Raw genomic sequence first — 25,906 nt, forward strand, 5'->3', positions numbered from 1 at the left:
AGTTATAAATTAATTCTATGATTAACTTTTTCAGGAACCATTAAACTATTTTCCAGAAAAGCCATTTTACATTTCATCAGCAATATACTAGGTTACAATTTAATATCTTTACCAGATGTTAATTTTTTTCTCCTTCTCTCCCACCCTTAATTATAGCTATCCTAGTGGGAATAAAGAAGACCTCCTTGTGGCTTTTGTTTGATTCATCTAAAGACAATGATAAAATCTTTTCATGTGCTTATTGGTTATTTGTAGATTTTGCTTGGAGAAATGTATATTCAAATCCTTCCCCCCCCCCTTTTTTTTGTCTTGGTACCGGGGATTGAACTTGCTTTACCACCAAGTTATATCCCCAGCCCTTTTAATTTTTTATTCCAAGACAGAGTCTCACTAAATTGCTGAGGCTGGCCTTGAACTTGTGATCTCCTGCCTCAGCCTTCTGAGCCACTGGGATTACAGGTATGCTAATTCGGCTAAGTCCTTTGCCCACTTAAAAAAATTAGATTATTTGCCTTTTTATTGTTGAGTAATAATAGTTCTTTAGTCTAGATGCCAGACCTTATCAGATATAATATTTGTATTTTCTACATTCTTTACATTGCCTTTTCACTTGATACTGTCCTTTGATGCAGACAAGTTTTTTAATTTTGATGAAGTTGTTTATCCTTCTTTTATTGCTTATGCATTTAATGTTATATCTAAGAAACTCTTACCAAATCCAATATTATGAAATGTACCCCTATGTTTTCCCCTAAGAGTTTATGCTTTCCCCTCTTTTATGTGGTTGCTGATCAATTTTGAATTGTTTTTTGCATATTTTGTGAGGTAAGGATCTAAATTCATTCCGTGTGGGTTTGTGTATCTAGTTTTGTGGCACCATTCATTGAAGACACTGTGCTTTCCCCATTGAATGGTCTTGGCATCCTCCTGCATTTCTTATTTATTAATTCATTTATTTTGTATTCCATTTTATCATCATTAATGGTTTAATGGCTATACCTCTTTTATTATTTTTATGCTAGTTGTTCTACATTTTACAGTGTGCACCTTTGATATTTTCTAGTTTACTTTTGCTGTGGTTTTAGTGTATGTGTCCCTCCAAAATACATGTTGGGATTTACCCAATGGTATGAACAGATGAGTCCTTTAGGAGGTGATTTAAGAAAGTGAAGCACTCATGGATGGAATTAATATTCTTATAAAAGCACTTTCTGGTTTATCCTTTTTCTTTTTCTCTTTTTGCCTTTCCATCACGTGAGGACCTAGTGTTTGTTTCTTCACCTGTGGGGGATGAAGCAACAAGGGACCATCGCAATCTTGAAAGCAGAGAATGAGCACTTACCAGACACCAAGTCCACTGGTACCTTGATCTTGGACTTCCCAGCCTCTTAGAACTATGAGAAATACATTTCTATTATTTACAAATTATCCAGCCTAAGACATTTTGTTATAACATCAGGAATGGACAAAGACAACTTCAAATACTATCTTATCACTTAATGTATAATGTAAAGACTTTATAAGAACATATTTCTACTCCTGTTTTTCTATCCTTGTGTTATTGATGTTGTAGATTTTATTTCTATATGTTAAAGCTATGTAATATATTGCATAATATTATGTTTGCTTTAGATTATATTTTAAAGAATTGTTTTAAAAATGTCTCATATTTACTATCTCTAGAGCTTAAATTGCTGTGTATAGATTCAAGTTTCTATCTGGTATCATTCCTTTCTGTTTTATAAACTTCCTTTAATATTTTTTATTGTGCAGATCTTCTGGTTAAAAAAATGTTTTAGCTCTTTGCTGTCTGAGAAAAAAATTTTCTTTGTCCCATTTTTCCTCCATGGTACTGGGAATTGAGCTCAGGGCACTTTTCCACAGAGCTACATTCTGGACCCACTTGTATTATATATATATATTTAAACTCTTTTTTTAACATTTATTTTTTAGGTGTAGATGGACACAACACAATGCCTTTATTTTTATGTGGTGCTGAGGTTTGAACCCAGGTCCTACCTGGGCTAGGCAGCGCTCTACCGCTGAGCCACAATCCCAGCCCCCTGTATTTTATATTTTGAGACACGGTTCAACCAAGTTGCTGTGGCTGGTCTCAAAATTACAATCCTCCTGCCTTAGCTTTCTGACTTATGTCATGACTTACAGGTAGATATAGAATTCTAGATTGCAGTGCTTTCCCCTTCTCCTTCTGCTTGTTCTTTTCATCACTATAAAGATGTTATTCCATTAAATTCTAATTTGGATTGTTTTTGATGTCTGCAATTATTTCTCAATTCTCCAGTACATAAAGTGTATTTTTCTGCTTTAAATTTTGTCTATTTCTTACTGGGTTCCAGTGATTTGATTATGAAGTGTTTGTTTGATGTGGTTTACTTTTTTTTTTCCCCCTGCTTTGGGTATATTGAGCTTCTTGGATTTATAAGCTTATAATTTCATTAAATTTGAAATGTTTGGGGCTATTATGACTATAAACCATTGTTCCCAGTCCTTTGTTAGGACTCCACTTTTGTGTATAAGGTCAAATCATTTGACATTGTTTCACAGGTCATTGAGGCTCTTTCTCTCCCCCGCCCCTTTCTGTGTGTGTGTGTGTGTGTGTGTGTGTGTGTGTGTGTGTGTATTTCTCTCTGTGTGCCTTACTTTGGATGGTTTCATTGTCATGTCTTCAATTCAGATATTTCTACAATGCCCAAATTCCTGTTAAGCCCTACCAGTGAATTATTTATTTCATGTGTTGTATTTTTTAGCTCTTGGAAGTACCATTTGGTTCTTTTTGAATATCCTCTATTTCCCTCCTATGTTCATGTTTTCCTTTAAATCCTTTGCATATTAAGGTTCTTTTTATTTTCTTGTCTACTATCTTCATTATCGCTGTCATTTCTGGGCTTCTATCTACTGAGTTTCCCCCTGATTTTAGGTTAAATTCCCCAGTTATTTGCATGTCTGGTAGTTTTGAACATTCTGAATTTTATGTTGTTGGATGTCTGTATTTTGTTGTCCTTTAAAAAATGATGCCTTTGGTTTGGCTGGCACATAGTAGTGGGGATGAACTTCCTCTTTCTGAGGTTTATTTCTGAACTTTGTTGGGGACGTCTTTGGAGTTAGCTCTATTCTAAGGCTAATTCAGTCCTTCTTCTTATGTGCAACACTTATGTGGTTTCTATTAAAAGGTCTTTTCACATTGACCATTTGAAATTCAAATGTCTCTCAACTCTGTGAACCCAGGAGCCAAAGGATTCCCAGCTCCCCATGTAGTTCTTTGACTAGCCAGGTTGAGTTCCACTTTCTGCATATGCAACTTAGTACTCAGCAACTTAGCCCTTCTGCTATCATGTTCCCTCCTCTAGGCTATGCTGCCTAAAGATCTTGCCAGCCAAGCAAGACCACTGTGCTCTGCTTGGGTTCCTTCTCAGGGTGCTTCCATTCAGAAAGACTGCCCACAGGCGATGATATGGCTTGCCCCATTGGTTCCTTTCTTTTAGCAATCACAGTCCTGTTGAGCCATTTCTGAACATAATGATTTCATACATTGTGGGCAATTTTTAAGTTGTCTACATCAGGAAGAAAAGTCCAGTATCAGTTACTTGGGTTTGGTAGAAGTGGAAATCTCTAGTCTCTCTACAAGAAGAACATTCAATATAATGATTGGCTTCTCCAATCCCTTCTCAGGAGGCTGGGTGCAAGCAGCAGAGTTGTCTATGGCTGATTAAACAGAAAAGAAATCTTAAAAGGGTCGTAGGTAGTTCACAGGACTGTGGAAGAGCTAGGGAAGCTGCTCAAGATAGGAATGGTGTCTAATCCATGACTCAGGAAGGGTTCTGATAAGAAAACCATTTCTGGTACCATTGCTGTCACCAAATTCTAGACAATACATGTGTACAGTTGTCACTTCTGAATCAGAAACTCAATTATACCACATCTACCACTGCTACCTTCCCTGATGTGCCACTTCCTGTGTCAGGAACTGAATTGTGTACCCACCACTGAAGCTGCCCCTGCAGAGAGGATGCCTTATATTTAACCCCAGTGATACTAGCTCTTGAGCCTGTCAAGGAAATCAAGAATCTGAAATTTCCAGCTCTTATCCAAGCTACTCTTTTCTTCCCACAAAGCCTTGCAAAGTAGAAGATTCTCCTACTTGAAAGGTGGTTCGGATATTCAGTGGCCAAAACATCCATTGTGGAGGAATAGGCACAAGTGAGTCTTGGAACTGAAGTATAGGGTAAAATTGATATTTTAATTCCTAGAAGGGTGGCTGTGATATATTGGAGTTTATGGAAGGGGACCACCCCTTCAGATCCCATATTTCACTCCAGCAACCTCTAGAATGTGTCCTTTCCTATAATTAGTTCAGCAATGGGTTGTGATGTGACCAGTCCTAAAGACTGGTATCCTGATCTCAGGTTGCCTCAGTAGACAGAAATGAAGATGGCAAACCATTTAAAGTTACTGGAGCCCAAATTCTCAGAGGCTGGAGCACATGTTTGAGTTTCTGGGAGGTAATTAACTGGGGAAAAAAAGAGTCTAGATACATTCCATCTGGAAATGAAAACCAAGTGAGGCAACCTTTTTTTTTAAATATTTTATTAGTTTATTAGGACCTTTCTATATTTATATGTGGTGCTGAGAATTGATCCCAGTGCCTCACACTTGCTAGGCAAGCACTCTACCACTGAGCCACAATCCCAGCCCCAAAGTGAGGCAATCTTGTTGAATTTTTTTTCCCAATCATTCTGATCTTTAATGATCATTGAGCTTTAGGCAATTGCTGCAGTGTTTAAGATTACATGAATACCTTAACTCAAAATATTGTGCAATGTACATGAAATCTGAGTCTTAAGAGAGGAAAGATGAAGATGGGAGGCATTAGTGGGAAGGAAAAGAGAAAGACGTATGGCATATGGCATAATGCTATGAAGGAAATCCTAGAGAGCCGTGGGGAGTGAAAAGGCTGTAGTTTGAAGATAAGGGGCATGTGTGGCAGAAAAGAAGCATCATGGACAAGTAACACAGCACCAGGGTAAAATGGTGATATTCATTTTATTTACTCATCAATAATCTCTAAGAAGGAGGGCCAGAGAGAGAAGAGGAGGTAGACTTAGAATGAGGGATTTGGAGAGAGCATGGACTCCAGTACTGAAAAACTGGCTGATATCTGGAACAAACCATGGATTTGACATGGATCCTTCTTACCTTGACATCGGCTTCCTCCTCAGATCCTTTATTTCCATTGTAGCTGGGTGGGGGGAGATACATTGAAAGGTGGGCAACATCTAGGTATAATGGATATTGCTGGTTGCCTCCCCAGCATAGATGCCCCCCAGCACACACCTGTCACCCCGTTTGCAAGAACCATAGAATCTGGATAGGAAAGAAATCTCATGCCTGGGTGGAAATGACTGATGGACCAAATCAGGACCAATTGTCACCATGATGAGTTTAGGGATGGACAGTACCCCTAGCCTAAGGCAACAGCCACCTGACTTTTTGCTGGCCACCATGATTGGTTTAGGGATGAACGAAGTTGATATGATCAGAGAAAGTCCCAGGCTTTTGTTCAATAAGTGGGTCAAGAAACAGTCCTCCTGGAAGTGTGGTAATGAAGGTAGTAATGAAAACCCTCTCCACACTGTGATGAAACCCTATGAATTCTATCATTTAAATACAACTGAAACCCATGCTCCCTCTTCCTGTTCATGGCCATGCTTGGTTCAGACTCACATGATCTCTCTCCGCATCACTCTCCTACTTTCCACATCTATACTTCAGTCCCAGAATGTTCTCAAATGACAGACACGAACTTGCTACTTTCCTACAAAAATTTTTGGTCCCTGATCAGTATAGAACAAGGCAAGCAGTATGAGCTTTGACGACAAATCATTTTGAAATAGCTGTGTAACTTTGGGCAAGATTTTTTCCTTTATTAATTTTTTTAAAGTTGTAGATGGACATAATACCTTTATTTCATTTATTTTTATGTGGTGCTGAGGATTGAACCCAGTGCCTCTCACTTGCTAGATGAGCACTCTACCACTGAGCCACAACCCTCGATCATCTTTCCATCTTTACTTCTTTTTGTAATTTAGTTTCATTTTCTTGGCTATTTGGCTATTTCATGAATGGCCAACATCTTCCAGGGCCACATTATCCAGTTTAGTTGTAACAGAGAGGACACTCTTGTGAATCTCAAATTCAAAATGTTCAGGAAAGGGTTTTGCTTATCTCATCTTACATTAGTACTCTCCTAGGGCCAATCCACAGGTATCAGGGCAAGAAGTATAAGGAGCAGCTTCCATGTAAACCACACAATTACAGAGATGAAATCAGAAAGAACACTGAGCAGAAGCAAATGGTGGTGTTCCGGAGAGATAAACCAACAACTCCCCAGGACAGTGGCTGGGTGCAGAACAAGGCAATCTGCACTGCAAATTCTTGTCTCGTCCATCCATCACATCCTTGCTTTTGCGACCATTGCTTGCCTCAGTACTGCCTTCATCTCTTGCTATGCAGTGTCACCCCTCTGGGTAGATGCACACGCAATGGGCACAGAGTTTGACAAAGAGAAGTCACATCTGTAAAAAGAGAAAAATGCTCTTTATTGTAATGGACACAGCCTTGAGCCAGAGCTGTGGGCCAGATTTCCCCTTTAGTGGTGTCCTTTGTCCTAGCCTTCACTTTTGTACAGTGCACAGACTGTCCAACCAGAGGGGTCCTGCCTTCAGGAGGCTTTCATGTGGCTTTCAGAAGCCCCTGGACTGGCTGCATCATATGTCACACAGTTACATACAAATGGTTCCCATGCATCACTAACCCTGCCTTCTGTTCACCTTAGATGATTCACCATTACCAGGAGGTTGTATTTGCTTCTTGTCATGGAGCAGGACTGACTTACCCTCCAGGCATTTTCCCCCTTTCTCCTATTAGCCTTTTAAACCCCAGACCAATGACACTGCTTCTACAAATCCTTTAGCACACCCAGGCTATGCACAACCATCTCCTCTGCATTTCCAGAAGCCTGTTCTTTATTCTCTACCACAGCACCAATCACATTATGTAGTAATTATCTGTTTGCTCATCAGTTCCTTTCCGCTCCCCCTCCAGTGACTGTGGCTTGCCAGCTCTTCGTCCCCTGTCCAGGAATAAAGCGTGGCTTCTAGTAGACCTCAATACACACTTGTTAAACAGAATACTGAATGAATCAATGACGAAGAGGAAGGAGGGAGTGGGGGGAAAAGAGAAGGAGAAGGCCACGTAGAAAAGTTCTCTGTTCTCACACAGACCTGTGTCTGTCTCAACACTTGCAGTTCAAACAAAAGGGAAAAAAGCAAGCAGAGATCCTATGAGATGCTTAGAAACAGAACTCCTTCCTGTTCCTCAAATCCCAACATTTGAGAACTGCCTTTGTTTTTTTATTTTGACCAATTGGGGCATCATCTTCTTTGCCCCTGGGAAAGCAAGTTTACTGCCCAGGGCTGTTTGGTCCTCCAGCTAAAGCAGTCAGGGCTGACATGGGGGCATTCCAAATAACCCCTTCTCTACTCCACTTCCACACCAAGATGGGATTGGTCCCAGAGTTCTAAGTATTCCTGGCAGACCATTTGGCATTACTGTGGGCCAAAGGAATGAGGTCACTGTCACCAGTGAAGTCACTACTGAATGATTCATCCCACATCAGTTCCCCATTTGGAGTGCACTGACATTCCCAGAGCTTTTCCCACAGCCCCCAGAGCCCAGGGTCCCTGTGAAATGAGCTTATATTTATAGAACAGAAAACTGAGGCCCAAAGAAGGGAAGTGACATTCTCAAGGTAACACTGTTAACTCATGTGAGAGCTGGGACCAAATTCAGCTCTTCTGGCTCAGTGCCCTCCAGAAGTTCCTTAACTTCTTCTGGTAGATCCTCCTTCTAGTATACTAGCCCTCAAAATGCTGCCTGAGCAAATGGTACTGCAAACAAATAGTGAGACAAGCCCTCCTCTCTTTCCTTTTAAGAAAAAGTGGCAACACTTGAATTTGAGGCATTGTACTTTTCCTGTCATCCAACGCATACAAAATATCTTCCAAACTCACAGCATTAAGGGCGGCATATACCTACTCTCAGATGCAATGGGTGGGATCTGGAGAGATGCTTAATATGGATCCACAAGAAATTTCCAATAACCCTTTATGTCTTCCTGGGAGATTGGACATAGAGATGCACATTTCCTAAATTGTGCATCAAGTCCTTGAATGCCAAGAGTAGCTGGAAGCCTTTGGATAACCACATCACCTCTCTTAGCAGTTTACTCACCTAAAACCTAAGGGCCATGGTCCAAATGACCTCCATGCTGCTTCTCAACACAGCATTTTCTAATGCTGTGAATCGATGAAAGGAAGCAATTTCCCTCAAGTCAGCAAGCTGGGGACAGGGGTGCGGTGCCGTGTCAGCGTGGAATGCACTCTTACCTCCACTTCCCAATGTTCAAAGCAGCAGTGTTGGCTGGAGAACCAGACCTGGCCAGACGGGTGTTTTCTTGCTTTGCCAGACAGAGGGGCGGGGGATGCTGCTTGGATCACAGGCACGTGAGGGTATCACTTCTCAGACATCACAACAGAATCCCTAGGAGGGACACTTAAGACCTAAAGGGGGCCTAGGAGAATGTCACCTCCAGGGGGAGCACAGGTACATTTGCGGCGACCGGAGTCCCTTTTCTGGCTAGTTGGGGGTGCTTCAACGGTTCGACACGCTGTCTCTCTCTTAGTCACCAGTTTTATAGAAAATGATTCAAGCTCGTGCTGTGAAAGGTGTGGGGGTGGTGGGGGAGACTAAGCAATAAACCAGGAGTCCCTGCCTTCCAGCTCAGGACCCCCACCCCCACTCCGGACGCCTTCTAAATTATTTTTTTAATCCTCTTGGCCTTTCTTTCTCTTTGATTTCTAGTTCCCTTGTGCACTTAGAGGCCGATAGGATGGCTCTTGCCTTCCGGGTGGACTTTCAATATATATGTATAATTTTGCATGACTCTTGCGTCATCGTTGAAGTCGTCGTGCTCCCGGCACCGGGTCCTGTGGACGCTTCCCGGCGTTGCGGGCACTTTAGCGAGGAGCCCTCGGTTCCTAGCCAGCGCTTCCCTCCGGCCCCCTCCCCCGCCTCGCCCTCCTCGCTCTCCTCCCGGGCTCCTCCTCCTCGCCGCTCCGCGCCGTCCTCGCGGGGAGTCAAGCTAGGGTGAGCGGCAGGCCCAGCGGCGGCCGCGGCGGCAGGGCGGGGGCGCGGGGCGGGCGGCCGCACTCGGGGGAGGCGCCGGGGCCCGCCCTCCTCCAGGGCTGAGCCGGGCGGGGGCCGGGGCGGCGCGGGGCGGGGAGAGCCGCCTGGCCCCTCCCCTCCCCTCCGCCGCCCTCCCCAAAGTTGCCGTCTCCCCCGGGGCCGGACAGTCTTATGATCCAGCGGATCCTCCTGGGGAGGCCGGGCCGGGGAGAGGGCGCGGGCACCGAGCGGCGGGGGCAGAGGGCGGGCGCGGCGACCGGGGCCGGGCCGGGGATCCGGGCCACGACCGAGGCGGCGGCAGCGCCCCGGGCCCGCCGCCCCCTCCCCTCCAGTGAGGGGAGCTGCTGCATGGGGCCGGGGGGGCGGCCCTGCTGCGCCGAGCGGCGGCGACGGCGGCGGACCCCCCAGGCGGGCTGGGGCTGAGCCCGGGGCCGGGGCTGGGGCTCCGGGGGGACCATGCCCGGAGGCCGGCCGGCCGCAGCATGGCTCACGGGCCTGGCGCGCTGATGCTCAAGTGCGTGGTGGTCGGCGACGGGGCGGTGGGCAAGACGTGCCTGCTCATGAGCTATGCCAACGACGCCTTCCCGGAGGAGTACGTGCCCACCGTCTTCGACCACTACGCAGGTAAGACTCGGAACTGCTGACTAAGGGGCCGCTCCCCGGGCCGGGAACTTTAGAGCAACTTTGGCGGAGCCCCCTGGCTGCCTCCCCTGAGCGCACTCCCCACCCCTCCCCCGCCGCGCCCTCCACTAGGCAGACGGCCCCACCCCCGAGGCTGTGTGTCCGACCACCCATTGCTGCAGCTCGCACCCCTCTTTCTCGCCCCCTCTCCCGCCCTTGCTCCCCACACTTCCCAGTCCCCTCCGCGCCCTCCTTGACCTTCCCACAGCTGCCTCCCCTATTGCCCCAAGCCCCTGGGAGAATCGTTTGAGGGTTCCTGGTGAAACGTGTCTTTGGGACTTGGGAGCAGTGGCTGGATAACTGGGGGCCATATCACATCCCAACTCCTGCCACTTCACAGCGAGACTTGCGCAAAGGAGAAGGGGGTGACATCTCCCGGGAAATGCCCACATGCCACCAGCTGGGTTGGGAGAGGAGGGTTCTGGTGGGGAGGGAAACTGCCCCAGAGTCCAGGTCATTGTGAGCTTCTCTCCCCACCCCCACTTCTGTCCTTGCAGTCAGCGTTACCGTGGGGGGCAAGCAGTACCTCCTGGGACTCTATGACACGGCCGGACAGGTGAGTGTCTTGGCCTCTGGCCGACATCTCCTCCTTTCCCCGGATTCTCTGTGGCTCTGAAGGGCCTTTGGAAACTGAGGTGCATAGGTGGGAGGGTGTGTCCATCCGGATCAGGTTTTTTCTCAAGTCAGCACATTAGGAAAACAAACAAAAAACACAGAGACGGGGCCCGTGTGAACCCCTGGACTGTGAAAGTTTTTGCCTGTGTGGGTCCTTCTGTGTGGGTCCCAACTCCTGTTGCAAAGTGGCAGTGGCCAATGGTGAAGCGCCCTTATTTTTAGTTGCAGATGACCAGGTCTCCCCCTCACAGCCTCTGTCTGGTCCCTCATTGGTGAGTGGTCTGCCTGCCGGAGGAGCCTGATTGGTGGGAAATGGCATCATCTAACATGATGGGAAGGCATTTGGTCCTGGTTATGTTTATTACAACATCATTGCACTCTGGGACTCCAGTCCCTGAAAACGTAATTTGTGGTGTCACCAGAGGACCACAGGGAAAAAGAAAAGAAACAACAACCATCCAGCCACTCCCTGGGGTGGGTGTGAGGGAGAAGGGTTAGGAGTTCAGTGTGAATCTTAGAGGAAAAGCTTTTTCCCCTCAGGAGGGCCAGGTGACTTTGTTTGGGTTTTCTTTGGAGAGATTACTGTACAGAAGGAAAATGCACACTTCTCCAGCTGCAGCCTCTGGCCAGTGATTGCAAATCAGAAGTGGCAAGACGTTGCTCCTAAAGGAGTAAGGCCTTCCCTCTCTCCCTTTCCCAGCTCCACCCTCTTCCCAGACCCTCTTTTGCTCTAAGGCACAGATGATTTTTGCAGAATCCAGTTCTATGATTTGACCTGAAGACTCAAGCAGAAGTTTTCTGGTGTCAGGCTGACTTGAATTGGTGAGAGTATGTGAGCAGCTGAAAGGCTTAGAGATCTTTCAGGGTACAGTTTCCTTATCTGTAAAGTAAGGTTAAAAACAACAACAACACCATCCTCCCTGTAGATACTTTGTGCCATATGCCAACTGCTGAGCCCAGCACATACTTGGTACTCAGTAAAAGAAGTGCTATTCTTTGTAGCTTGTCTAGATTTGGCTTTCAGAATTGTGGTACTCAGTTGGCTTCTGTGTTAGATTCTGAAAAATGACATGGGGGAGTACCTTAATGTGGTCTTGGCTTCTAAACTGTTAAGATAGAGGAATATCTGAAGATGGAGAACTGCTGGCAGTTCAAGGTGCCAGAGGTTACCCTCTTTTACTGGCCTAACTCCACATAACAGTTCTTGGCTTCCCAGGGCTCCTTTTAGTTGCCTACCTTGTAGTTGTTGCTCTTTCTACCTTTGTGGGAAGGTATGGAGGGCAAGAGGCAGAGCTCACTCAATCAAAGAAGACCAATTTTTAAGAAGTACAGTTAAGGGACTGGGGTTGTGGCGCAGTGGGCAGAGTGCTTGCCTAGCATGCATGAGGCACTGAGTTCGATCCCTGGCACCACATAAAAATAGACAAATAAAATAAAGGTATGATGTCCATCTACAACTAAAAAAATTTAAAAAAAAAGAAGTACAGTTAATAAACAAAAGGTTGGCATGATTGGTTGAAAGAGAAATGTTTTAAAAAATTGTCTCTAATTTTAACTTCTTTCACTACCTCCCCTTCTCTTTTCTCTTTTACCTGTCACTATGATCATTTTTTGACCATGTTTCCTATTCAGCTGAACATGTGTATGTCAGATCTGTTCTGTGCACTCTCAGAGCCAACTGATATTTGCAGAGTGCCTTCTACATGTCACTCTGAGGCAACCACTTGAAAATATTACCTTATTTACTCCATGAGACAACCTCCCCTTCTGCAGATGGGGAAATGGGCTCAGAGAAGCTGAGTTGCTTGCCTAAGGTCACATAGCTACTGTGAGGTGCTGCAGGGATTAAGATGTGTGTCTGAATCCACACCCATTTGAGGTGGTTATGCACACAGGAAGTCATGAGAAGTGCTGAGATGTGCCCCCCCACCCTGGTTGGTCAGATTGTATGCACAGAAATGATACCTGGAGTCTTTACAGCCGTTCTCAGAATGGGGGCTGTATGCCATCTTTACAGACCAGAGAACTTAAATCCAAACGAATACCCCAAAATGAAGCCCACTCAGAGAACCAGGGATTCCCATATGTCAGAATTGCTATTTCCAGCAGAGGATTATAATATGTATACCAAGATCAACATAAGGCTTGTACAGTACCGTTTTTACTCAGTTGTGGGACACCTATTCTGTTGGCCCAAATGTATGTTAGGCCCCTTCGTGTTTCTCCTAGTGGCTAAGACTTTGTTTTTGGATCAAAGTTAGTGATACTTGATCTCTCTAACTAATAAGCAAATGATGAGACCAAGTGATAAGTGCCTTCTGTGCACCTAATATTATGCTAAGCATCTGGGGAATGCAAAAGGGTAAATTTAAGATAGGGATCTGATATCAGCATAGGTGGAAGTATCTGAATCACATGCCTGATCATATGTCTTATGTAGGAGATTTCTGTATTATACTTGATCATAAAGACCCCATGCCTCTATGAATCACTATCAGAAGAATCTTATATAATAATTATAAATAAATACATATACAAACATAGGCACACACATATATATATGTAGGAAATTTTAAGCCCAGTAGGCAGCAGAGGAAAGCCCATGGGATTTGAAACCACCAGTCATGTGATTCTAGCTGTTATTTACCTTCTTTGTAAGAGTAAACACGTGAATAGTGAGACTCTAAGCTTCAGAGCTGTAAGCTAACTTAAATTCTTTAATGTATGTAAAAGTAGTTGACACTGTTCTTCATGTACAATAGATGTATAAAAGATAGTACAAGAAATTATTGTGCTCTACTATGGGCAATTTAATGGGGGGAAGGGGCCACAGGTTGAAGAGGACAGTGCATTATGCCTGGAGTTGATAGAAAGTCCACTAGCAGGCCAGTCTAGAATCTTTTCAGTGGAGGTATGGAGCCTCACCCCCGTTTATAGATGAGGAATGTCCAAGAGTTCTGTGTGGAATTTGAGTGGCTTTAGTTGGCTTATTTTTCAGGGAGGTGAGATGGGATGAGGAGGAAGCTCAGAGCACTGGAAAGCAGTTGCTTTCTCTCCAAAATGTTGCTTATGCACATGGGCACTTGCTGGACCTGTTTAAATAACCGCAGCAGCACCTCCCCCAGGTTGGCCCCTCTTGTCTTCTTGCTTACTCTTGGCCTTCTCAGTGACTCCAATCAAGTTCAAAGCCACAACCCAATTTACATATTTGGAATCTACCAATCAAGGAATGATCGAAGTAAGGTGAACTTTTTTCTTCTAGAGAAGACTGCTTTTCATTTGACCTCTGCTGCTGTTGGTGGGGGGGGGGGTGGGTCAGGGGAGGGGGGAGAGAGAGAGAGAGAGAGAGAGAGAGAGAGAGAGAGAGAGAGAGAGAAAGAGAAATATAGGCAGACAGACAAAGAGTATGAAAGTGTGTTGGATATCAGCGCCCATCATTTGCTCTGCCTAGGGGCATACCTCATCGTCCCAACTTACTCACTAGCATCACTGCCAAAGGGAAGTCCTCCCTGCTCTTGGCTGAGCCCATAGGTGGTCCAAAGGCAGTGGAACATTTGGGCTGCCAAGCATTTTGGAGTGAAAGTTAAGGGAAGCACCTTCCTCCTCACTGGGAGCCTCGCAGGGAAGTCTGGCTTTGGGCCAAGGTCTCCGTGGAGTTTCTCCTTTTTTGCCCAGTGTTTGGAACTTTGGCATGGGCTCTGCTCTATCCCCACTGTCTTCTCAGGGACTGAGAGGGGGGATTTTCCCTTCTGCCTCTGCCCTACTTGGAACAAGGGGGAAATGGGAAGAATTCCTTCTATCCAGACACGCCAGTGGGGAGCTGCTTGGCAGGCTGCTCTCCAGCTTGGGCTCCAGGCTAATCTCTTAATCCTTGGCAGGAAGGTAGAACTTGATACCCCGAAGAGAGAAGGACTGAAGTCCAATTTATCCCAGGTCCCAGAATACCCTTACTTAGGAGGATGTGTGTTGGGCTGAGTGTGGGATCCCTAGAATTCCAGCTATAGCCACTGTCTCGATGTGTGGAATTCCATTTGTAAGCCTGTGCACAAGTTTTTTCTATGTCTCTTAATTTAAACACACAGATTCAGGGATGCATACATGAGAGCTATAAATATCCTTTACTCCAGTGTCCCCTGGGATAGCTTTTTCAATGACAGGGGAGATTTGTTTCACACATGACATAGCCCAGCAGCTGTGGCTGCCCTGCCAGCCCTCTGGGTGCCCAGGGAGGCACTTCCCCTAGAGAAAGGAATCTCCACTGAGGGACCCTCGACAGGCCCCTCCTGCATCTCCTGGGGCAGTACCCAAGGGCCAAGCATGATGAGAAAAGGGCAGGAGGAAGAATGAGGGTATTGCCACTCATCAGGTTCCTTTTCCCTTCAAGCCAAACATACTCACAGTATCCTTCAGGTAGACTTTTTTCCTGTGGAGGAAACAGTACATGAGTGGGCTTATAAAACACCAGTCAGAGATGTGATTCTGAAAAAGGTATTCCTTTTTAGATAAGGCCTGCATGCAACACAGATAGGACTTAGGAAATGCCTACTTGTGTCATCAGGCCCCAGGTGCCTGCAACCCCACATTGCATTCCTGAGGGACCCAGAGAGCAGAGTCTGGGAGGAGCCGCAGGGTTCGTTCCAGACATTAGCCACAACAGGTGAGATGCTGGTACTAAGCATCCTGGTTTCCCTTAGTAACCTACTGTAGATTTCTCATCGTGTATTTTGCTAACCTTTTTAGAAGCTATTAATATCTCCAGGCTGCACCACACGGGAATGCTAGTTTCCTCATTTCCTCGTTTCCTTGTCTGAGTTGGGAAGGTGGATGGCCTTTTTCAATTCCAAAGCCTTTGCTGATCAGAATGCTCTGTGTTCCCTCCTTGGAACTCTGATATCAGTTTGGGATGTACCATCCCAGACTGTGGACTGGCAGTCAGGGACCTTAAGGTTGGGGAAGTGGACCATCAGCACTGATGGGCTTCTGGTTGTTTCCCGGCTGTGTCCCATCCCCTTTGAGACCCTTTGATCTATTTGGCTTTTTCACTGCTATTATAGTTTTCCTGAGGTTTGTTGACATTTCCACTCTTTAAACCAAAGCTTCCTAACAGGTATACCAGGCATAAGGGGTACTGAGATGCTCTCCCAACAGCTCTGGAGCACTGAGAGAATAGAGATCCTCAAAGGGGCAGAGTGTAGCTTGTCATTGTTGTGTGTGTCGTGGTGTGACAAAAAATAGTATTTATGTATTTACCTGGTGCTGGGGATCAAACCCATGACTTTTGTGGGTTTTGTTGTGGAATTGGGGGTTTGGGAGATGTGACCTTATGGTGTTAAAACAAAACAAAGTAACTCTCCGTGGGGGTATCAGTTTCCAGCAAGAACATGTGTGCTGACAGCAGTGGGTACTACTGAGTGACCTCAGACAGCAGAGGGTGCTGCAAAGGAGGAGGAAGGAGAGCAGTTACAAAGAAACCAAATGAAAGACCACACGTGGCTTTTTAAAAAAACTAAAATTTATGACCATGGTAGGCTGAATTTCCTTTCGCTCTAGGGGCTTGGTTTTGCCCTAATTTGGCCTGCTTGGATGGGAGAGCAGCTTTCTTTACCCTCAGCAGTTTGCTGTTCCTCTTTAGTGCCGTGCACAGCTGCTCTGCATAGAGGCTTTAGGGTGGTGGCCCAGCCCTCCCTGCTCCCCAGTGGAGATCTCTTGGACTACTTCCTGTCAGATTTTCCCCGGCTAGTTCATGCTCTCTCTGGCCTCCATGTGCCTTTCTCCATCACATCCCAGTGCCTAGCCCGGTCCCTGGTGTGTGTGAGGCCTGAAGTGAATATGTTTTAAAATGAATTCATTCTTATTCAGCTGTCAGCTCATTGTGCTGAAAGACTACCCAGTAACTATGGGGATAGCTGTGAAATAATAGCAGCAGGCACAACCCTTTTCCTGAAAAAGGGTCCAAGGAGTACCAGGCAAGTAGATACGTGGCAAGCCACCAGTTTTATTCCTACACAGGGCTAGTGGCTTTGAGGTCCCCAGGCTCAGGCTTTTGCATCTTTCTTGAGACCACTTGCTCGTGGTCTTCTGAGCAGGAGGCAGTCTGGCAATGGAAAGACTGAGTTTTGATTTCGCAGATGGAGTTTGACATTCCTTGTTGTAGCTGTGTCCATCGGTAGCTAGCTCACCCCTGTGAGTCTGTTTGTCCTCTGTGTGATTTGGGGAGATAGTTTCTACCTTGCAGAGTAGCTATAAGGATTAGAGACTTTGTATATAGTTATGGTGTGCTGGCAACTGAGAGTGATGTCCTGGGCCAGCTGTGGAGGGAAGTTCTCCACATGACTTCAGTTCCATTGGTATCCATTCTGGTGCCTGTTCTGCATTCAACCTTCTGGGGGAAAAGTGTGATCAGACCAAAAGAAGGTCCACTGCATAACTGGGAATGTGCTTGTGAACCTGAGTGCTGCAGGGGCCTAGATGGGAAGAGACAGGTGGTAGAAAGGGCTGTTTGTCCTGCAGGGAGACGGGCAGGGAGGAAAGCACTAACTGCCAGTGTGAGCCCCCACATGGACTGCCTTTGTCCGGGGGTGGGGGGTCTTCCACTTCCCAGTGAAGGGCTTGACCTCTGGAAGCCAGTTTTCTTATCTGGAAAATAGGATTTCAATAGTACTTGTTTGTAGGGTTGTTGGACCAGAGCAGAGTTTCTCAGCTCCCAGAGGAGGAACTTCCTCAGCTCTCAGGGCAGCTGGCCAGGGCCTGGGGTGGCCAGGGGCTCAGTTGTTCCTTCTGGTTTGAGCAGTCTACCTCAGTTCTTCCCCATGGCCTCCTTCCCCCACCCTAAGTGTGCAGAATATGGTGTATGATACAGGCAGAGGGTGTGGGGAGCTCATATTCTGGATAGGGGGAGCAGTGTGGGGAAAGCAGTCACGGGGGTGTCTCCCATGTGTCTTGGTGGGCCTCAGATCCCTGCTATCAGTGTCAATATGAGAGCTGAATTATGGAGTTTTTCACCCCGTGACTGACAACTTAGTAATTAGAGAGAGATTAATCTGGTGCTGCCTTGCTTTTTGATTTTAATAGAAGGAAAAGAAAGTTGGAGGGAGGAGGCCTTTATTGTTGTCACTGTTTCTTTTCATGTGGTTGGTGGGAGAAGTGAATCTGCTGCCTCCCCAGGTCCCCAGATTGCAGGTATACCCAGACTCAGGGTAGAGCTAGGGGCTTCAGAATGGCATTTTCAGAGTGCAGAGCATGCGCCATCTGGTACCTCCCTGGGGCCTTCACCTGCTCCATCACTAATGGAAATTACTGGTGTTTGTAGGTTCAGGGAGGTTCAAGTGACTTGTTCTAGGCCACACAACTGTCAAAGCCAAGATTCAAGGCAGGGCCTCAGACTCTAGGTCCTGGGTTCTTTATGTTAACCAAGCTGATTACACTAATCAGCTTGACCAGAGCAAACATTCCCTTATGTTGTTGAATATTTCATGCAAAAAGTACACTTGAACCACATAGCTTTTCTAGAGGGCTGGTGGAATGGTTTCTTTGGGTGGAATACAAAGGGGCTGCTGCCAGAATGACTCCTAGAAACGCTGCTGCTCCCATGAACTTGAGGCTGTTCTGTCATTTTGCATAAACCCCTTAAAAGGGACATGCCTGGGGTGGCGCTTGTGCACATTGCTAATGAGTGTGTGGAGGAACCTTGGTGCCATTTGCTTGAAGGTGTGGCCTCATGTCCTATGTTGAATTGCATGTGAACTTTCCTCAGGCCAAGGAGGCAGTGCCCTTTCTGTCCCTTTGGGCTGTTCTATTCACTAGCCTTAACTGATGTAAGCATACTGTTTGGGAGCTGGCTGCAAATGATTAGGTGTCTTCTCTAGCATGGGGGCTACCCCAGGCCTTTCTCTTCTCTCTTTGAAAACTTTCTTATTTAGGAGAAACCTGCCTCTTCAAAAATGTTTGTCCCATTCACCTGAATATTCCCATAATATACCCAGAATCTTCCTCTGCTCTTATTGTTTGCCTCCTGGCCATCCCTGTCACCATCCTCTTGTCATGGGCTCCCAAGTCCTCTTACCTGGGCTGCTTCCGTGGTGCCTATCAAGACTGAATGAGAACATTCTTTCATTCAGCAAATATGCACTAAGCACCAAATCTGGGCTGGGACCTGTACTAGGGGCAGAGTTTACAAGGTGGGTCGGGCACAGTTCTTGCCGAGGAGCTCACATTGTAGTAGGGGGAGGGGAGCTGGGGCCTCTTCATGAGGGCAAGAGGAGGCTGGGGTCTGCTCTTTTGGAGAGATGAACATCTAGTAAGAGCCAAGTAAGGGTTCTCCAGGTGGAGAGAGCATCAGATTGGATTCCCACATGTGCTGGCTGTTCAGCAAGGGTTTGAATGATTGCACTGGTTCTCAAAGTGTGATCATCCAGCCAATATGTATCTCCTGGGGAGTTGTTAGGCATCCAAATTCTTAGGCTCCACCCAGATCTCCTGAATCAAAAGCTCTAGGAAATGTCCTCCAGTTGATTCTGATACATAAATCTCAGAGGGACTGAGGCAATGTTTGTGTGTTTACATACCTTCCCTTACCAAGCCGCCTGCACCTCTACCCCAGCACACACACACACACACACCATCCTGAGAGAGCAGAAGAAGATACAAGAGTGCAGAAGATTTATTTATTTTTTTAACCCTTTAACCTACCAGACACCCCCTCCCTGCCCCCACTTCCTCCTTCTTAGATCTTACACATTTGGGGCTCTCTTCATTTGTCGCAATGAATTGCATCCTTCAGCCAGTGGGGCTGCCTATCCAGCCCACCTCTGGAGATGGGCCAGGGCACTGTCAAGAGAAAGCAGCAAGATTTCCTGAGGCTTCCTTGGCTCCATCAGAGTGCCATCTGGCTTAGGGATGTGCACACATTAGGCTCTGCAGGTATTCCTTAATGAGGCCTAAATGCCAAACCTTTTTCATTAAGAGACCAGACATACACTCTGGATATGGTGGCTGAAGCTGACACCCTGACTGTGATCAGATCCTGTGCCCAAGCAGGATGGTAGCTTGGTTTGTGCTGAATTAGTTCCAAAGCATCAGATGGGCCATGGCATTCCCATGCAGGTCCCAAGGAATGGGTGGAGGACGAGGAAGGGCTTTGTTACACCAATACCTTGGCAGTGACTGCTTCTTCAGTGATTGACGGATGCATTCTGTGCCATTCTCCTCCCCTTCCTCTGTTCTCCTGACCCTTTCCTTTAAAATGCTCCCTTTCTTCCTTCTTTCTTTCCTTCCTTCTTTTCTTATTTTCCCTCCTTTTCTTTCCTTTTCTCTCTTTCTCCTCTTCCAGTCTAGAGAAACCATCCTCTTTCAAATGTCATGATGGTTGGGATTATAAATGAGTTGGCTCAATGTAGACTCTCTCCAAGAGGCATTTAATTCTGACCATCCCACTCAATTAAAATTCCATTACTCTAGTTTAATTTTCCAAGGGCTTTGCTCCCCAGCCAGCCAGGTCAGGACTCACACTTATTAACTGGAAGGTGTTTCTAACAGCCTCCTTGGCCCCAGAAGATGGCGATAGAACTGGTTGTGAGGAGGGGACAGAGGTGGGAGGCAGAATTTCTGCTTCCTCTGACTGTCTTCGTTGTCCAACAGGCAGGAGCTTCAGATCTTCAACCAGCTTTCATCCAGAAAGTGAGAAGATCATTCTGAGGCTCAGGGGCCCATGGCTTTCTCCCCTCTAGAGGTCGATTCCTTTTGTGAATTTCAACTATGTCAGTTGTGTCTGTGCTCCAATCTGGGAGCTGGTTTTATTGGTGCATAGATCTGTACTTTCTGAGGATGAGAACCCCTGAGGGCAGAGTGCAGGTGGCACATTGCACTTGGCATGGGTTTTGGAGCCTTGGTGGGAACTAGGTGAATTTTGGCAAGATTATTATGGAAAAAACTTTCACCTAACTTTATCACTTCTTTAAGTGACTTTCTTATCAGCTCATTGGAAAGGGGGTTCTGACCTGTCTAGACATTATTGAAGAGCTTTAAAATCAAGTTATAGGGGAGGTTTTAATGCGTTGTTCATTTGAGTGCAATGGGACCTACTGTGGGGCTGTTTTGCAGAAAGCTATCTGGTCCATTTGTATGAAATACTGGTGGTGAGTATGTGCTGTGCCAGGAGCTCTAGCCCTGCAGGAATCTGTTTCTGTATTTTATGTCAGGTGTGCCTCCAGAGTGTCCTGTCACTGTGACAAGTGGGGAGGAGGGGAGGTGGAAGGTGCTGAATTGCTGGACTGTGCCTTGCCAGGGAGGGAGACCTGTGTGTCTCCTGTGATCCAGATGGGCACATGAAAGCATCAGCAGCTAGGAAGTGCCCCTATGAAGACAACGATTAGACAGGGGTATTCCTGGTAGATCAGGTTGTTGATGTGTACATTTCCTCTTCCTTCCTTTTTAAAATTAAGATACAATTTATAGAGCATTTTCATTACCCCCCAAAGAAACCCCATACCCACTAGTAGTCACTCCCCATTTTCCCTTTGCCCATCTCCTGGCAACCACTAATCTGCTCTCTGTTTCTATGGATTTGCCTATTCTGGACATTTCATATAAGTGGAATCAAGCAATATTTGCTCTTTTGTGTCTGGCTTCTTTCATTCTGCATAATGTTTTCAAGGTTCATCTGTGCTGTGGAGGGTATCAATATTTCTGAATTTTCCTTCTGATTCCTTGTGTCAGTCTACGCCCCCCCTCCCCGTCGCCCCGCCTTGATACTGGGAATTGAACCCAGTGCTTAACCACTGAGCTCCATACCCAGCCCTTTTTATTTTCTGTTTTGAGACAGAGTCTCACTAAGTTGCTTAAGTCCTTGCTAAGTTGCTGAGGCTGGCCTTGAACTTGTGATACTCCTGCTTCAGCCTCCCCAGTCACTGGAATTACAGGCATGCACCACCATATGTGGTGTGTCAGTCTTTCTTCCATAGTCATTCTACCAGCGTCATTCTACCAGCAGATCTGGGAATCATGGTCGGGGTTAAGACTGAAAGCAAAGTTCTGCTGTCATGAGCCTTGGGATCTCCCCTCTTCCTTTCCAATATTCTTGTTCCCTCTGTGCCTGTGTTCATAGTCTCTCCCCCATCCACACCCTAATTCATCAACTTAACAAGAATCTGTTAAACACAGGTGAGGCAAGGATCACAAAAATCCATCCTCTAGGGTTTATTCCCTGTAGGAATGGTTTATAGAGTCCATTGGGAAGAGAAAATGTGTATAGCTGACCAAAATGCAAGTAAAAAATGGGGCATGTTATAATGATAACATGTGAGAAATGTTATAAAGGTGCCCAACTGCCTGCCTACTTGGCCGGGTACTACCCGATACTCAGGGTCTCCATAGGGCCACCTTGATTCTGAAATGGTTTTATTGGAGCATTATTGGATCATTAGATACATGGGTCTGATTTATGTTATTTCATAAGAGATTAAAGTATAAATGAGGTTGCCAAAGGGTATGTGGCCCTGGTGGAAATATGGACAAAAGACGTTAAATAGTAGCTCACAGAAGAAGAAAAGCAAATGGCCAATGTAGACACACTCTGCAAAGATATGCAAATAAAACCTTTTTTTCCCCTATCAAGTTATACAAGATGGGAAAAATTAATACCCAGGAGACAGGAAAGTGGATACTGTACACTGTTGTAGGTAGTAAAAACTGACACGACCAGTTTGAAGGTTAATTTAGAAACGGCTCTTGAATTTGCAGTGGTCCATTTCTATAAATTTGTGCCAAGAAAACATTCAGAGTACAAAAAGATTTACATAAAATTGTGTTTTTCACAGTGTTATTAATAATAGTGATAAATTTTAAACACATTGATGCATAGTAAAAAGGGAATTGTTAAATCATAGAATGATGTGTTTTAGAATAATAACAGCCATTGAAAACTGTGCTTTCAACAAATATTTGAAGGAATATAAAAGGCTAATGATGTGTTAAGTGTGAAAAAGCATGAATCAGAACTATATATAACATGATTACAACTTTGAAGAATAGGTACATGTATAATAGGCAGGGAATAAATTGGGACAAAATAGTCAAAATGTTAAAGTTGTTGACTCCAAGCGGTGATATGAAATAATTCTAGAAATTTACTTCTTTCTACTTCATTCTGGTTTTCCTCCAACTAAAAAAAAAAAAAAAAAGTCATTGTACTTTTTTTTAATGAAAGTTATAATGCAGTTAATTTAAAGAATTAGCAGTTCTGTTAGGTCCTATGTGAAGACACAAAAGATCTCTCTCTACTCCCCCTACTGAAAAGAAGTGACCCACTCCCCTCAGACATCCACTTTTGACTCTTGTTTATTTTGGTAACAGACACCCTGTGTTGACTCCACACCCTGCACCAAGGATGAGGCTTTAGCTTTCTTTCACTGGTCCCTACACTTCCCATCCACCCAGTTCCAGTAGCTGCATCGTATTTTCAGGCTGACTGATGGTCGATTTTATATATATATATATATATATATTTATTTTAAATATCTTTATTTTATTTTTATGTGGTGCTGAAGATCGAACCTAATGCCTTACATGTGCTAGGCGAGCACTCTACCACTGAGCCACAACCCCAGCCACCCCCCCCCCCATCTGATTATTGATTTGTCTCAAGAACCTCTTTTTCTTCTCTGAAAACTCTTAGGATCTGCTATCTCATCCTAAAATTTCACAACATGGACTTTAGGGTGAGGTCTAGCTGGCTATTGTGCCCCTTGCAATCTGGAAATTCATGTCTTTTGGTTCTGAGAAATTTTCTTGGTTCATTTCTTTGGTTTCTTTACTTCCTGTTACTTCACTTCTATTACCCAGATTTAGAGGCTGGAGTTCCTGGTATGGTCCTCTAATTTTCTTACATTTTCGTGTACTCTGTCTCTTTTTATTTTATTTGGGGGAGATTTCCTCAGTTTTGTTATCTCCACCTTAATATTTTTTTTTAATGTGATTCTATTTTTAATGTACGAGAGGTTTTCCTGTTCTCTGGATCTCTCCCCCCACCACCCCCTTTCTATTTGGCTTGTTTTTTTGATGGACTATCTTCTGTGATTTCTCTGAGTATTTTGATAGTTCTTTCAGATTTCTGTAAGTTCTAGGATATTGTTATAATTGTTCTGTTTTCTTAGCTATTATCTTAAACTCTTAGTATCTAATTTATAAATTAAATTTTATTATGTATATATAGGAAAAACATAGAATATGTAGGGTTAAGTATTATACATAACCTCAGGTATCTTCTGGAATTTTGGAATGTATCCCTTGCAGATAAGGGAGGACTACTGTGTAAGTATGGAATGACTAAATCTAATTAAAGTCTTTTTTCAACTAAGTCCAATGTCTATGTTTCTTCAAGGATGGTCAGGGTAGATATGTTTTGGTCTTTTGAATGGACCTTGTTTTCTTGTTTCTTTGTTTTGTGATTCTTTCAAAGTTTTCATCTCCCTGTATAGTCTCTCATTTTTATTTCTGCCTTTTATGAAGGTTGATTTAACATTTCCACATGTTTATGAAAGATAACGTCATCATGTGAGAAGTGGTATATGAGTGGGATGGTTGATTTTGGTCCTCCCTGTAGATCAGGGTTTCTCAACTCATCATTATTGATGTGGGATGGATTATTCTTCATTATTGGGAGCTGCCTTGCGCGCTGTAGGATGTTTCTTGGCATCTACAGACATTTTCAAATATACCTGTGGGGCCATATCACCTCACACCTCCTCCACTATTGTATTATGATATGTCTAAACCTGTTAATTGGGCGAACCTGTAAGGTCAGTACGTGTAGATCTTACCTCTTGGGGTGATCATATTCCCCAGAAAATCATCTTATATTCTTCTGCCTCAGGGGTTTACGCGAGGCTGGCAGTGTTCAGGATAGGTAGAAGAAGCAGGATGGGGAATCTCAGTTTTCCTGCCTTGTGTGTTCAGTATGTTCAACTGGACCTTGTATCCTGCCATCTGGGTAGCCTTTGTTCTGCCCCTTTCAGAGAATAAATATCCTCTGCTTTTCACCAGGATTGGGGAGTTTGTCACAATAGAAAATGGGATCTGGGGTTAAACTGCTTCATAAGTAGACTTTGAGTCTACCCTTGCTTTGTGACTCTGCCTTTGTTCCATATCCAGGACGTGCTGCTCCAGTTCCCCTACCTTCAGAGCCTGTTATGCAGAATGAGCTACTACTTAACTTGCCCTCATTGTTGGCTTGGGCATGGCTCCCTAGGTTTACTAAGTCAGTTCATTCATTCTTTTGTCCTCTAGCTTCTACATTTTTCTTGCTGTTGTCTCCTTTGCTGTTTGTTTTGTCCTTGTGGCTTTATGCTTAAAAAAAATTACTGTACGTGTTACAGGATTTTGGAGGGATCAGAGATAAATGTTTCTATTCAGTCAGCTGGGATTTAACTGAAGTCTTCCCCACTTTATATTATTAGAAACATAAATACAAAGAACATAGTTATAACGGTGGCTCTTCTGTTCAGTGCCTGCCTCGAGATATTTGGAAAAATGAATTTGTAAGAAGCTTGCTGAGCATTCAGGCTTTGGAGCAAAACAAGTTGGATGTCATGGAGGGGGTTTGTTTCCTTTGGGGCCTGGCAATGCATGATGGCCTTTTTCTTCCTATATTCTGGTGACTGGGAACTCTGTCCACTAATCTTACCATTGGGCAAAGCTGTATGGACGCCAGTATTCTAGTTATCCTGTGCTAGATTCTGTGTAGGGTCTGTATGGACAATGACCTTTCAGTCAACATATTTTTCAGACCGGCCAAAACAGGTTACAGCTTTCTTTGGTTGCATTTCAGTCACTTTGATTAGATTTGGGTGTTTTCTTATGTCTCAGTCTCCTTAATATGACCCACACTATGGATGTGGGTCATAACTATATGGCTTGATTTTTATTAATGTAATTCTCAAAATGCAGTCTTGTCTCAAATGGTTAGGTATCTTCTTATACACTGCCCCTCAGGACATGTTGACTGTACCTGCAGTGCAGGGACACTGACTGGGAGGCAGGAAAGAACACGTTCTGCTTTGGTGTGAGGGCAGGTCTGGACAGTTTCCAAGGTGAAGAAATGGCATGGGTGTATGGGTTTGGGGCGGGGAGGAGCAAGTATTCTGGGCTAAGAGGCATAAAAGAGATGCACAGGAGAGGTTGGGGGGAGCAGCCTGTGTCCGTTTCGATAACAGAGTGGGTGGTATCAGGGAAGCTGTTGAAGCTAAGGTTGGCAAAGAAGCTTGATGCCAGCTGTGACTGGCCTGGAACACTTGGCTGAAGAGTATGCTTTCTGAAGGGCGCAGTTGGGAGCTAGTGACATCTCTCTGAAGAT

At 45.0% G+C, this 25,906-nt stretch overlaps 1 protein-coding gene across 1 annotated transcript in view; it reads left to right on the forward strand.

Annotated features, from left to right (window-relative positions):
- The first annotated feature begins 9,504 nt into the window (after positions 1-9,504).
- The window catches only part of Rhoq (ras homolog family member Q), a 35,726-nt gene continuing 19,324 nt past the window's right edge, over positions 9,505-25,906 (forward strand). The window contains exons 1-2 of the mRNA XM_027934414.2: positions 9,505-9,888; positions 10,443-10,501. Coding sequence (XP_027790215.1) covers positions 9,747-9,888; positions 10,443-10,501 — 201 coding nt within the window. The 5' untranslated portion in view covers positions 9,505-9,746. The remainder of the gene's footprint in view (positions 9,889-10,442; positions 10,502-25,906) is intronic.

Source organism: Marmota flaviventris, chromosome 14 (genome assembly GCF_047511675.1).
Source record: "Marmota flaviventris isolate mMarFla1 chromosome 14, mMarFla1.hap1, whole genome shotgun sequence".
NCBI classification, from domain to species: Eukaryota; Metazoa; Chordata; class Mammalia; order Rodentia; family Sciuridae; genus Marmota; species Marmota flaviventris.